At 36.5% G+C, this 14,277-nt stretch overlaps 1 protein-coding gene across 1 annotated transcript; it reads left to right on the top strand.

Moving 5' to 3' along the window:
• Window positions 1-4,909: 4,909 nt before the first annotated feature.
• LOC100498165 lies at window positions 4,910-12,591 on the top strand. Its single transcript, XM_002938615.5, has 5 exons — window positions 4,910-5,354; window positions 7,302-7,351; window positions 10,223-10,324; window positions 11,045-11,206; window positions 12,243-12,591. Exons 1-5 carry the CDS (start codon window positions 5,012-5,014, stop codon window positions 12,339-12,341), a joined length of 756 nt encoding a protein of 251 aa, XP_002938661.1. The 5' UTR covers window positions 4,910-5,011; the 3' UTR covers window positions 12,342-12,591.
• Window positions 12,592-14,277: the final 1,686 nt, after the last annotated feature.

The raw sequence follows: 14,277 nt of genomic DNA, 5'->3' as shown, positions 1-14,277 counted from the left end.
CTTAATTTAAATGTCAGCTCTCAGTGGGTCTTAGGGGAAAAGTGACTGACCAGCCACAAGAGAACTGCTATAGCACTTGCACAGATGGAGCAAAGTGTGTTCCTAATGATGAGGCATATATACTTTTTAACAAATGCAATATGCGCTCACTGTATTTTGTCCACAGTTTCAACAATATGTCTGTTTTTATGTATGGTTTTATAGACATTTATATCAGGCATTTATATAGCATGTCTAGTTATATGTACCCTGTACTTATATCCCTGTCTGTGAGCAAGCTTTAATTGTGCATTAAACTTAAAAGTTAACTCAATTTTTTCCCCTTGTAGACACTGATGAAATCTGTGTGTAACAAATGCAGGGGTGTAACAGGCAAACCCTATCTATAACTTCTTGTGGGCTCAGGAGTGTAAAAGACCCATTGGGGCATTATATTATTTAAGTGCTGATTTATGGCATACTAAAATTAAAGATCAACAACACCTTTAAGTTATATGGTTAATCCTATCCAGTGGTCTTTACTAGTGAAGCATTGAGGATGGATATTGTTTGAAAGATGATTTACAGGATCACAAAAGTCCTAAAGAAGAGATGAATACATACATTTGTCTGTTGTTGTATGTAAGTGCAGGTGGCAACATGACATCCATTAAAACTGGAGGGAAGGAAGCTTTCATAGAACAGGAAGAGCATTTATACAGTAAAGTCATTACATCCAGGTATGAACTGGGTATTAGAGGTAGAAAGGAATGATTATTTATTGGAGTTCACAAACGGATGTGGTGTTTTTTCACATAGTGAATAGAGATGAGCAAGGAAACTTTTTGACAACTTTTTGGCAACATTTTCCCCACTCAGCAAGTTTTTGGCTGCAGTTTTGTGAAAAAATTTGCCAGTGTCGAAATGTGGAATTTCACATCCTCCAAAGGATTACTATGGACCCCAGTCTGCTCAGATGCTCCATAGTCTTCATTATATGATCATAATGTTATAATATCATCATTGTTATTTAATCTCCAACATAGCCCTCCAACATGCAATAGGAGATAATTTGCCCAGTACCCAAGATTTTTTATTACTATTCTTTGTTTTATATAGCCCTGATTTACTCAGTACATCATTCACACAATCCCTGTCCCAGTGGAGTTTACAATGTAAGGTTCCTGGTGCATATACACATACTGTGATCAAACTGTGGTCTTGTATGTTTTTGGAGAGTGGGAGGAAACTCACATAGACATGGGGAGCACATACAAACTTCTTGCCAATATTGCCGTGGTTGTTATGGAACCTAAGACCCTTGCGCTGCAGGGTAGCAATGTGCCATAGTGGTAAACTTTTCCTGCATATTTAGATATTTTATGTTGTATTTTTTATAAAGTTGAAATAAAGAGCAAGTAAACCCTAATACGCTTTTCAAGCATATCAAAAACTGAGATGTAAGAATGTTGGTTTATTGGTAGGGTTGTAACACTGATACAAGGGTAAAACATTTTTGTTCTGCTCATAAACTGCTACAATATGAATTTACAAAAGGGACTTTTAAAATTAGTAAGCAGACTACTAATGCTGCCTTATGGATAAACAGAGCACAGTAACTAAAGTTTCTGTGACCCGACCCTTTACTTATTTTCCTCCTGGGAATACACAGAAAAGGTTTTGCACTGCTCCAAGTGCTGCCCCAAAGATAAGGCACAGACACCCAATCAGCAATCATTGCATGACTTGCTACATGTTTTAATATCAGAGTTGACATAATTGTTGTAGTTTATCCTTGGGACCCAAGCAAGTACAGGATTTCCTCTCTTCCTACTCTACCAACATATACAACCAACTTATGTATCATATCAGTAATGCAGGCTTTATTTAGATTCCATAAGTAAACTTAAGAACCAAGCTGAACTGGTTTTCCCCTGAACAAACCTATGAATCCTTTGTTACTGTTTCCAGTGTTACATGTTAGTTTACTGCTAGATATTTACTACAAAATCTCTATAATTTTATTGTCAATTTGCAACCAGGGAATTGATCACTGTTTAAACTTCTGGTTTAGGTTCCTAGGAAAGGGATATCTCTCGTTAATTTGTTGTCAGCCCTAGCCAGGTAGTTACTATTTCTAAAAGTCTGCAGATTAATTCTCTTTAGGATTATGTAAGGGTCTGTATGACATGGCAGTGAAGAAATGGTCAACACCCTTTGTACTTCCTTAAGGGGAATATTCATGATCAGTGATAGATAGGAGATGTGGATTGGTATCAGGCATTTCTTCAGATTAAATACACTATGGGGCAGATTCACTAAGGTACGAATCCAAAATACGAAATCCGATCATTTCTGATGATTGAAAATGTCCCGAAATTCTTTTAGTTTCAATACGAAAATTTTGTTCCATATTGAAATGATCGTTTACATATTGGTGATCCGAAAGTCACGAAAATTTCGTATCCCATCGATCGTAAATGGCGCAAAACCTCTTCTGACTTTGAAACTTCAATGCATGATTTGGGAAGCTTTACATACGACTCAATGGCACTCTGCAGCTCCAACCAGGCCAAAAGACAGTCACAATACTGAAGCTTGAATGAAATCCAAAACTTTTGTAGTCGTTGTGACAAATACGATCTTGTCTCACAAATTGTCGCACATTTTATTGCAAAGTATGAAAAAGTCGTGGAAAATAAGCACAGTTCTAAGTTTTTTTTCTATTCATAACCAATCGTACATTGATAAATGGGCCCCTAGGTATGACATAAGGCTTAAATATATGGCCTAGGCACTTCCATGGTTCCTCACAAATGCTACTTATGCAGCAGCACTGCTTATCTGGCGTGTAGGGCACGCAGGAGCATTGTGAAAATGGTGGGTCCATTGCACATAGGTAGCACTACTTATTCTCTAGACGATGTTTAAAATATACACTGTAGCAAAGAAATAAGAATATTAAAAAACAAGATATTCTGAGTATGGAATCTGTGAGAGCCAACCAGGATATTGCCTGGTATTCTAGGAAACCAGTCCACAACACAAATTTGCAACACTTAGGGGCAGATTTACCAAAGCACGAATTCGAATCCCGAATAGCAAAAATTCGGATTGGAAACGAACATTTCACGACTTTACCTTCGCCGTCGCAACTTTATTGTATTTTTCGCTACTTTTTTGTCGCCGTCGCAACTTAATCGTATTTGGCACGACTATTTCGTCGCCGTCGCGACTTTATCGTATTGAACGATCGTAAACGGCGGAAAAACCTTTCCGACTTTGCATGATTTTGGAAGCCTCACAGAGGAATAAATGGCACTCTGCAGCTCCAACCTGGCCCAAGGAAAGTCACAATACTGAAGCTTGAATGAATCCAAAACTTTCGTACTCGGTGCAACGGCAACGAAAAAGCCGCAAAAAACATACGAGAAAGTCGCAAAAATACTGATCATCGCAAAAAAAACGCATTCGGAATCATTTGAAGCATTCGTGCCTTAGTAAATCTCCCCCTTAGATAGGGTTATATAAAGCAATTGTTCAAAGTGTATTACTCAGTGGCACAAAGGAGCTTTGTACTGTATGTAATGTCTTGTTTTTCAATGCCTCCTTTAGTTGCAATTGAAAAAATCAGTTGGTGGTTTCTGCAAAGTTTAGTATACTTCTGAGAGCATCTGAAAGTAGCAGTAAGGGGGTGTGTCGTCTTATAACATGCCACTTTAACCTTAGAAAAAAACCTACAGCAAGACTGTGCTTTTTAGCAGAAATACTATGTTAGTGTTGTATTACACTACAACTGCTATAGAGTGCAACAGAAGATGCATCTTTTTATTTGTCCCCAGATAAAAAGCTGATCTCTGCAGCCTACTTTAAAGGAATTGTTCATCTTTGAGTTACCTTTTAGTATGATGTAGAGAATCATACATAAGATGATTTTCAAATGGCCTTCATTTTCTATTACTTATTTTTTTTTAATTATTTATATTTTTGTTCAGCAACTCTCTAGTTTGGTGTTTCAGCAGTTATTTAGTTGCTAGGGTCCAAAGTAACTTAGCAACCAGGGACTGATTTCAATGAGAGACTGACATGAATAAGAGAGGACCTGAATAAAAACTAAAGTTAGAAACTAAAAAGTAAGAATAACAATAAAATTGTAGCCTCACAAAGCAATAGTTTTGTGACTGCTAGGCTCAGTGACCCTCATTTAAAGAAGCAGGAGAAGGCAAATAATTCAAAAACTATATAAAAAAGAAGACCAGTTGAAAAGTTGCTTAGAACTGGCAATTTCATAAAATAATAAAACCCAACTTAAAGTTGAACCACCCCAATAAGGCTACATTCATCATATCAGATTTGTTGCTCGCCCATCAGCAGGATAGAACACAAATCTCTTATTTATATAAGAGTGTAGTTATAGGGGTATATTTATCAAAGAATGAAATTTGTGCTTTTAGCAGTCCTTCAGAATGGATTGCCCTTTCACTTACTGATAGATTTTTAAAAATCCCATAGAAATGTATAGAGTGGTGGAATTTCACTCACTCTTTCGTAAATATTGATATACCTGTGTATTGTTTGCTCACATATAAAATTAAATCCAAGGCCTCACAGGGCATTAACAAATCACTTCTAATGAGTTGTGCTGAAGCTGGATAGGATTCTGATAACACAGCTGGGTGTATTTGCACTTGCACTATCACACCAAAGCTGCAGCATTACAGCTAAGCTCTGGTATGTTGTATTGAGTATCTGCAGAAGCCATTATATTCCTGTTGTATATTTTTCTGAAACCATGTAGCTACTGTGAGTGATTAATAAGCATTAGAGCAGTCAGTTGGTATTACACTTGTCAATAAATGTAGCACCAATCAGAAAACTAACCTGTCAACGAGGCATAATTAGACTTGGCAAATGGACTGATCACTTCTAATTAGTAATAAAACCAATCTTGGTTACACAGATCAAAGGTTTCTGGGTTTTAAAGCTAAGTGTGCAGGGAAGCAATTTGGAGTTACAAGACAAGCAAGAAACAATGCCACCCCGTAGGAAGAGGCAAAAGCTGAATGTGATTTCTGAGAACGATGGTGGGCAACAGGAAACATCAAGTGATATGAAAACTGATAGTGCAGTGGGACAGGCTCTGGTAGGGTTGTCAGGTGGAGAAACTAGTTTAAGAGAAGATAAAGATATCATGTTAAGACGGAAAACATATGTTATCCAGAAAGAGGATGTTCGTGATCTGAACTGGAGGGTAAATTCCCATGCCCCAGATGGGGTTTGCCATGATAATGCTGATAAGGACAGAAGACTTACATATGTCATTGATCCAAAAGTATGCCTCCCTGTACAGTCCAGTGGTCTTGCCTGCAACCCAGGTATATATTTTAATTTTACTAAAGAGGAACGCAAGTAAAACCGTATGTTTTAACTGAATAGTTTTTCACCAACACCTGGAAGTTGAATTGTATGTACAGTATTTTTTTTTCTCTTCTGTTTCTGATTTACTGTTTTGCCATGAGTGACTTATAGTTAACTACTAGTAGTAGGTTAAAAATTATCCACTGTTTTTTATGAGGCTACCCTTCTTTACAATGTGTAGCCCATGTGGCTTTATCAATAGAAAATAGTGTTGTGATTATTTTTATATGTATTTAGTTATGGGTCACTATAATGGTATAGCCCTTAGATACTAATTTGTTACACACTGTTATTGCACATTTGGTTACTGTTAATATAAACTACCTTCTGCATATGAGGTACATATACCAGTTATTGTTAACAGTACTACAGCCTGCATATTTTATAGCCTTATTAAAGGTGATTGCTAGTAACTGTTCTTTTATGTAATCTGCAGTTTTGTGAAACACATTTTGCTGAATGTTCAGTTTTCTGTTCTGTTTCCGATTAAATGAATTATTATATATTGTTACATTATTACATATTTAGCGTTATGTTAAGTTTTTATTTCTTTATGGATTATTTGCAATATTGTATGTGCCATAAATACATGCACAAATGTAAATACGAATATTAATGCAGGTTAAAAAAAAAAAAAAAAAAAAAAGTAATAGTTATTTTTGAGGCTGATGAACGAAAGATATTTGCCCAGGCTGCAGGCCATGCAGATCTACTGGGATTAGACAGCAGCACCAATGCAGCCTTTGTCTGAAGGGACTTTCTAACCTGGCTAATAGATAATCTGCTTTTTTCAGTCAGATATTAGTGAGGTAATCTGTTGTGAAGACCTCATACAAGGGCCAATATTTTGTTAAATTTTAGATTTGGTCATTTTGTGGCTTCACAATATTTCAAATTTTATTTTAGAATGAAGTAGAATTGTAGAAAACAATTATTAGTGAGCACTGGCAGCCAGAAACCATTGAATGTTAAGGCTTTTTGTTTGCTGCAACCGCTGCATAAAAAACCATAGTCTACATAATACTAGAAATTAGTTTTATCATTACCCCTCCACCATAATGCCATTATCATATTCAACAAACGTAAAGCCAAAAATAATTGAGGAGGTATGTTGTTCCAAAATCCATGTGAAAAACTGAACAATTGGCACAAAGCAGAGTTGTATACTTTAGAGTGTTCTTCCCTGAGCTAACACAAAATAATGCACCTTTTGGGAAATATACCAATCAATTCTTATAGTTCAACCAATGTTGACCATTGTAGCCCTAATCTGAATTAAGAACCTTACAAAATGAATGTATACGAGAAGTGCTGTATGTATATAAAAAGGACAATTTAAAATTATTTAATATAACTGTAATTCCTGTTTCCACCTTAAGGCTGCTGGGCTAGCCATGGGTCCCTTTGGTTAAACACACCCCTTAATATAGATTTGATGCACCTATTCAAATTTAACTTTTACACTATGGCACATGGAGATTAAAATGCCACAGATTTCTATCTATTCACTTCAATAGGTAGCACTTTGGCTCATCTTGCCCAGGTGATTATTCTACGAGTGGTTGGTTTGAGCTATAACTGCCTATGTAGGGTGATGTGGGCACAATCCATACTAATTAGAAGTGCCTGTGATCTGTTGTGTTGTGACATGGCACAAATGTGACTCTTATTATGCACATTTCTTTACATTTAATATGGTTTTATTTCCCAGAAGAGCATAATTTAAAGTTAACAAGGGTCATTCTTATGGAAAAGTTGCTGGGCAGTGGCTTGGCTAATATGCTACTGATGTACAGCACAACTAGTGATTTGCAGTTCCTAGGTAACAATGCTACAGGGCACTGTATTCATTGCTTTGTTTTACACTCGAGACTTCATTTCTTTCTCTTTATTCTTCTATACAGGAATTGAAATGAGTGTTTCAGAGCAGGAAATCAATGGCATTGAGATTCAGGTACCTTGGGGTAATTCATTTTTCCTCAACAGAAAAAAATATTTCCTTTTGAAGATTTTAGCAAAAAAAACCCCACTGAAGCTGGCAGGTACAGTATTGTAAAAGTCCCAAAGTAGGAACTTTTCTACTAAAGACTAGCTGCACACTTCTGATGTTTATGTAGCTTTCTTATTATTTAAGCATTTTAGTTTCCTAGTCTGCACGACCATGCTTGTAACCACTTGTACTCTTTATACATGCAACTTCAAGTAGAGTGCTTACATCGAAAATCAAATTGTATCCAATGATTTTTAGGGATCTTTGGAAATCATCAATACATTAACAAAAGTGAGGTTACATCTGTCAAAGATGCTAATGCAGTATGGATAGTTACTAATAACCATAATGCTGACTGCACTGGTTTATATCCTGTAGTAAAAGTCAGAATATATCACTATTCAGTCTGGTCATAGGGATTTTATAGGTATTTTTGTTTTAAAATAAGAGCTGTCATAAGCCATCAAACATTATAATTGTAGAGTGAGTTTATAGCCAACTACTTGTAGCTAAATGAAAATCACTTTGCTCTTCAGGTCTTAGCTCTGTGGTCTAAAAATATGGCCATGTGACTAACCCAATAGAAAACATTTAACCAATTTTGCCTGCATTAGTTATGTATTAGTTGTGTTGAAGATTTAAGGGGGGACAAAAAAATTTGTGCAGACTTGTTAACCCACAATGATTTTACATTTCATAAAAGGGAAGCTGGGGGAATGGTATTGGTTTAATAGGGTGTGACCAGAAATCTTCTAGAAATCATATCCAGGATGTTGGTATCTATGTCTTTGTGATTTAATGGATCCCATCTGCTTGATGAGAACTTAATACGAAGCCACAAGTTACTGCACATTGCAGTAATTGTGCAAGTGCCATTTATGGATATGATTTGCAGTACCGATACTCTTTTATACAAGCAGCGAGTGTACCAAATAGAGCATCGAAAAGTTTGAAGCAAGCACTGGCTATGCGTAAGGATTTATGTGTTTATGTGTTACCTGTGTTTAAACCCCCATGGGACGAAGAAGTTACCATCATGTGACAGTTTCACAATAAAATGATGAGCAGGGGTGGGGCTATAGTAGATCTCTGTCAAGGAGAACAGAGCATATGTAGGTCCAGATATTTGGCTGGGACACTCGACTAAAGTGCAATTCTGGTTTGGGGCTCAGTAAATAAGATGTACTTAATTGGCACAAGGTAGTGAGACTGCACAGAGTTAGAAGCCAGGGTTGTACAGAGATAGCCCATGTCTAGTAAGTCAGAAGAGTTTTTTGAAGTGTACCAAAATTATTATTTAAACTATGTAGTGGCAAATAAAGGTCCACTAATCTCAATCTAATTGCTCTTGGTAAGCAGCACTATTTCAGTGTCCTGTATACCGTATCTGCCTGATGGGGTGAATGTATACAGTATAAGCACAAAAGTTTTTGCGTAGCTTCAGGCAACATGCCTAAAAAAACTGATGTGTATGATGGTAAATTAGGGGAATCTGCTCTCCTTAATGCTTTTTAACAAAATGATTTACCTTTCCTCTTCCTCAGAGTCTAGACTTTCTGGTTATCTCGGCACAGTTTTTCATGCTTATACCTGGCTGGAAACCAAAACTGTTTTTCTGTCACGGACTGATATAATTAATTGCATAGCCTCATGGGGTCTCCGTGTTTTGTATCGTCTTTTTATTTAATTTCTAAACTCCCTTAATAGCCCTTGTAGATACAATTTGTTATTGGCAGTTTATGACGAGAATCCTGGGATAAACAGAGATACCATAAAATGAGCAAATAAAATATTCTTAGTAACAGACTCCTCAGCATCTCTGTAGCTTGAAAAAAGCCACAGAGAACTATGAGTATTGTATAGCTATGGATCTAACGATACTCCCTATGGAAGCCTTTTCTCAAATAGATGGTGACTATCTACTTTTAAAATCATCTCTTTCGAACTCCCCCTCTTACCTAGGAGCTCATTTCTGCCACATTAGGCTTTAGGCCAAAAATTTGCAAAATGGCAAAATTTTCTCACTCCAAATAAATTCAATGGGGTCAATGGGCCTTTTGTTTCTAGCATGAAGTACAGTAGCTTTAACGCTGCACAATGTTTTGGGACATTCTGTGCCCACTTTAAGGACATGTAAACCCCCTACACAAAAATATAATTAGTGAACAGCCTCTTTGAAATCTTTAAATACTTGCTACTCCTGTTGTTTTAAAGGTTAATAGTAAGGCTACAGCATCCCCTTAATCCCTTTGGATTCCTTCTGCTCCTCTAACCCACTTGGCCCCCTCCCTTAGAAACTGACTGAGCATGCTCAGGTCTTCTCAACTTAGGTTACAAAACACATCCTTCACTATAGCAGCCAATGAAGGCATGGCAATGCTGGTTTCCATGGAAACTCTGCTCTAGATCTGCATTCTGCTGGAGAAACATGTTTTTAATTCTAACTTCCTCTCTTGAGCTCAGTTTCACCATTACAGTGCACAATCAAAGCAGAACGTTTTATTAATGTAAGTTTTGCCTGTGTAAGCCTGCACTCTTGATTGCATGAACTTTACAGCAGATGTAGATGTCACTGAAGATGTGTGTGAGGCAAAATGGCCATCAGGTAAAAGCTGCTATTTGTTTTAGGAAAATGTGATGGTGCTGGTGAACAGAGGGGATATGTAGACAGTACAAATGGTGTGGTTTGGGTGGGGGAGATGTGCCCAACTTATATACTTGTTAGAAAAATATACAGTTTTCATGTCCTTATAGCCACACCATATAATCTGTTTCTGCCTTAAATGCAGCTTTAATACAAGCCTAATATATATATTAACCTTTTCTCTCTCATAGGAAACCAAAAATATTGCACCGCGCCGTAAGAAAAAGAAAGATGCCACTAGTATAACATTGAAAAATGCTGAAAACACAGAGAACAACAAAAATGGAAAAAAGGTGCAGTATTTGCTGTTTTATCAGTTAACATCATTGTTACAGATATAATATCAAAACTCTTTGTTGACAAAAAAAAGTCAGCCAACCCCTTAACTATGGCGTTCTTGTTAGACTACATGGCAAGGTTCCTAGTTTAGGTTCAGGTTTATGGGCACCAGCCACAGGAAGTTGTCCATAAGAAACAAAACTGCCCGTTATTCCAATCATCTACTTTAGGATTTATAGGATTTTAGGCCTACAGCGACTGGGTATAATAGCTCTTGAAGCCACCATCAGAATTTTTTGTATGTATGGGCAGGGACTGGGAATATTGGGAGTAGGCCAATCGCTGGATTTCAATAAATATTACACCTCCTGGATGTTTTTATTTAAGTTCTCCCAGAAGGATACCAGTTTAGAGCATTAGTGCTCTACATACATTAGTTACTTTTTCTATTCTTGCAGCGCCAGTATATGTCCATCTATGCTTTATGTCTCTTATGTATGGGGAGGGAAACAGACCCAGACCGGCAACCTGTAGATTTTGGCAGATGCCAGTGGAGCTAATTCAAAATTCCACCCAATTCTTGTCACAATTTCTTGAGTTTGTGGGGTGCTCTTTGGGCCTCTGTATGCCCAGGTGTTGGTAACTGCCCTTTTGTTAAAATTTTTTCCAGGGGAGGTACATTTCTTACTTATACATGAAGTGCCAACCCATTCAATAATGTTTTTGCCTTAAAGGAAAGCAACGTTTCTTTTGAAGATGAACCTGTAGATCAACATCTAAATGAGAAAACTGAAAAGGATATACAGAAACCTGAAGTGGGTCTACAGGATACAAATAAAGTCCGTTCTACTGAGGAACGTGCTTCAACAAAGCGTAGAAAAGCTACTACAAAACGTGTAAGTGAATGTGTGTGAATAAAAATTTGCTTTACAAGCAAAATCCACCTTGTGGCCAGAGTTCATTAAGTCATTTTTAAGTAGCAATGACATATCCCTTTATTATATCTGATTTAAGATTCTTTCTGACCTCTCAAAGGGGTGGGTCACCTTTTTAAACAAACAAAACAAAACATTCTGTTCCTATTGGCAAAAGAAGTATTATTGGTTCGGGAGCATTTCATTAAAATGAAGCCTTTTTTAAGTTTTTTAAGTTTTTTTTTTTTTTCTAAAAAAGAGCCCTTTGGTCTGTAAACTCATACCCCAGTGTGGCACAGAACCCCTTTTGGCTAGGTAAGCACTCCAATTAAAAAAAAAATACCTTTCAAAAATACCTTTAAAAAAATAAAATTTTTGTTAAACGGTCCCCATTGCCAAAATGCTTAAAGTGCCAAAATGGTGCGCTTTTTTTTTTTTTTAATTGTAACTCGCCACTTTAACAATTGTTTTAAACAGTATTACAAGAAATGGAAAATACAAAATACAAAGCAATTTTGCTTATTGCAGTTTTGAAAACAGTTACTTGCCAAATCATTTGAAGGTAGAAAAAGCATGTTTATAGTTTCTGCAAGCAGCATATAAAAAAACTTCTTAATGAAAAAGCTATTTTGCTACAAAAAGCTTCATGCGGAAAATTAGATTATTCTATTCTTTTTTTTTTTTCTTCAGTTTACAAGTTTTACCTGTAATGTGAATGCTGGTATAGGACCCGTTATCTAGAATGCTCAATGGGGTTTTTCGTATAAGGGTTCTTTACATAATTTGGATCTGTATACCTAGAGATGTTGTGCCTGCCACTTGGGAGTTGGGGACAAAATGGCCTAATGCAAGTGCTTTTGACAGTGCATATTTGGACTTCTAAACAACATGGTGGCCAAAGTCCCCTAAATTGCTGTTTAGAAACTTTAGGACAAACAAACAATCCTGATGCAGGATGTCCAGATACATTTTTTTGTGTGTGTATGATGTTGTTTTTTTTTTTTTTTTTTTTTAACAGGCTACAAAAAAAGAGGTTTATGAAGAAAGTGCAGTTGAAACATCCACTCTTGGACTTCGCAACAAACATTCCAAGAGAGGGAGAAAGAAAAAGACCTGAAGAAAAATTTCCCTTTGAATTCAAGAAATGCAAGTCTTTGTAGATATGTGAGATAAGGGGAGTAATTAAGTTGCATGAGAATAATCTTGCTCCGTTCCTAGGGCTCCATGTACACACGTATAACTAAAGTTGTTTCTCTTTTTCAAGAAAATGTCACATGCTGGTCACATGAGCAATTTGAACTGTTTTCCTTTTACATGAAAAAGTAAACTATTTTAATAAGCTAATAAAGTTATTTTCTATTAATCTACCTGATGTTGCACTGGTTAGTGGTTTCAATATATTTAAATGGTTAGGGGGAAATGACCAGAAATATTTGTTCTAGTAACCCATGATAAAAAAAACATATTAATTTTCAAATAAGAAATCAAATAAACAAAAACAACCCAGTGGCTGTGGGTTACTTATACTGTTGTGAACTTTGAACCTATAGTCACTCTTTAAGGGCATATATTTGCATGTTTGTGCATAAATATGTTCTGCCAATTTTTATTATGTCTCCAGTAATGCCATACATTGGAGCGGATTCACGAATCTGGATTGCAAAATCGGATCATTTCTGATGAATGCAAATGCCACAAATTATTTTCGTTTGAATACGAAAATTTCGTACTTATGATACGAAATTTTCGTATTGAAACAAGCGTAAACGGCGATAAACCCTTTCTGACTTTGACACTTCAATGCATGATGTGGGAAGCTTTCCAAAGGACTCAATGGCACTCTGCAGCTCCAACCTAACCAAAAGAAAGTCACAATACTGAAGCTTGAATGAATTCCGAAACTTTCGTACTTTGATAAATAGTAGTTTATTGTGAGACAGTAATCCATTTGACAGAACATAATAGATGGTGGATGTAGCCACAGCACAACCAAAATTGTATTTGTTGCAATTACATGCATTATGCTGCTATAGTCGTGATGTTTAGGTATCAACACCTGCTGCACTCTCATATGTTTGTATTACCTTTCATTCCGGGCCAACCCCAATCCCTCGAACTTTACTTATCCATTCAAGAAACTTCTTCCAATTGGCACCTAATACACAATGTTTACATCACATCTCCTCCCCCTTTTTGTCATTGCTCTACCATCTTGTTAAACTTTCCCATGATCTTTCCCCTTTACCCTCTCAGAACATGCAGAATTTTATGTACAAAAAAGTGGCAACCCTAAATGCAACCTAAACCCCCATCATTCTACTCACTGGTTAGAAAGTATTTTTTTGAATGTATATAATAGATACATATGACAATCTATGTACCCATTTATCCAAAGTCACACAGTCATGCAAAAATAACATATGATTGTGACTCTTTATTACCCATGATTTTACACATAAAATCACAAATGTGTTAATCACGCTTGTGTAAAGTAGACAATATTTTTTACTCCACTAAAACTCTGGTGCAGAGTGTGCACATAAATATTGGCAATTTGTGAATATGCCATATTTAAAAAGCTTTAAGGACATTGGGCACTGTGAATAAAAAAAATCCCAATTATCTTTGCCCATTAAATGCACCAGCCTTGTCCAGCTTTAGAAATATAAACACGGGCAGGGCAAATATGATCACACTGCAAATAATTCTACGCTGCACGAATTTTATAAATTACCCCCCCCCCCCCCAATATGTTGGAGTGTTAGATGTTAATGGTCTACCTGAGATTAGCAAGCAAACCTGAATTTGTGAGGATTACTTTTTCAACAATTCCAACTTTTCTTGTTCCAGTAAGACTATAACTTGATTTCCACTGAATGACACTTGCCTCTTTTGTGTTTCAGTCTTTGCCCTCATTGAGCATCCAGAAGAAATTCTCTACTTCATCAATCTTTAAGTATCCTTCCATTTTCCTGGGAGCCCTCCTGGCATTTTGCAGACTCATTTCACAGTCTCCTACTTTGTTTATAACTTTATACTTTCTGGCTGTTGGA

Source organism: Xenopus tropicalis, chromosome 2 (genome assembly GCF_000004195.4).
Source record: "Xenopus tropicalis strain Nigerian chromosome 2, UCB_Xtro_10.0, whole genome shotgun sequence".
Lineage (NCBI taxonomy): Eukaryota > Metazoa > Chordata > Amphibia > Anura > Pipidae > Xenopus > Xenopus tropicalis.
This window is presented reverse-complemented; position numbering and strand designations above follow the sequence as displayed.

Coding starts and splice junctions, on each gene's coding strand:
- LOC100498165 (XM_002938615.5), top strand. CDS start 5,012: ATGCCACCCCGTAGGAAGAGGCAAAAGCTGAATGTGATTTCTGAGAAC. Junction 5,355..7,301: donor TGGTCTTGCCTGCAACCCAG/GTATATATTTTA, acceptor TCTTCTATACAG/GAATTGAAATGAGTGTTTCA. Junction 11,207..12,242: donor GAAAAGCTACTACAAAACGT/GTAAGTGAATGT, acceptor TTTTTTTAACAG/GCTACAAAAAAAGAGGTTTA.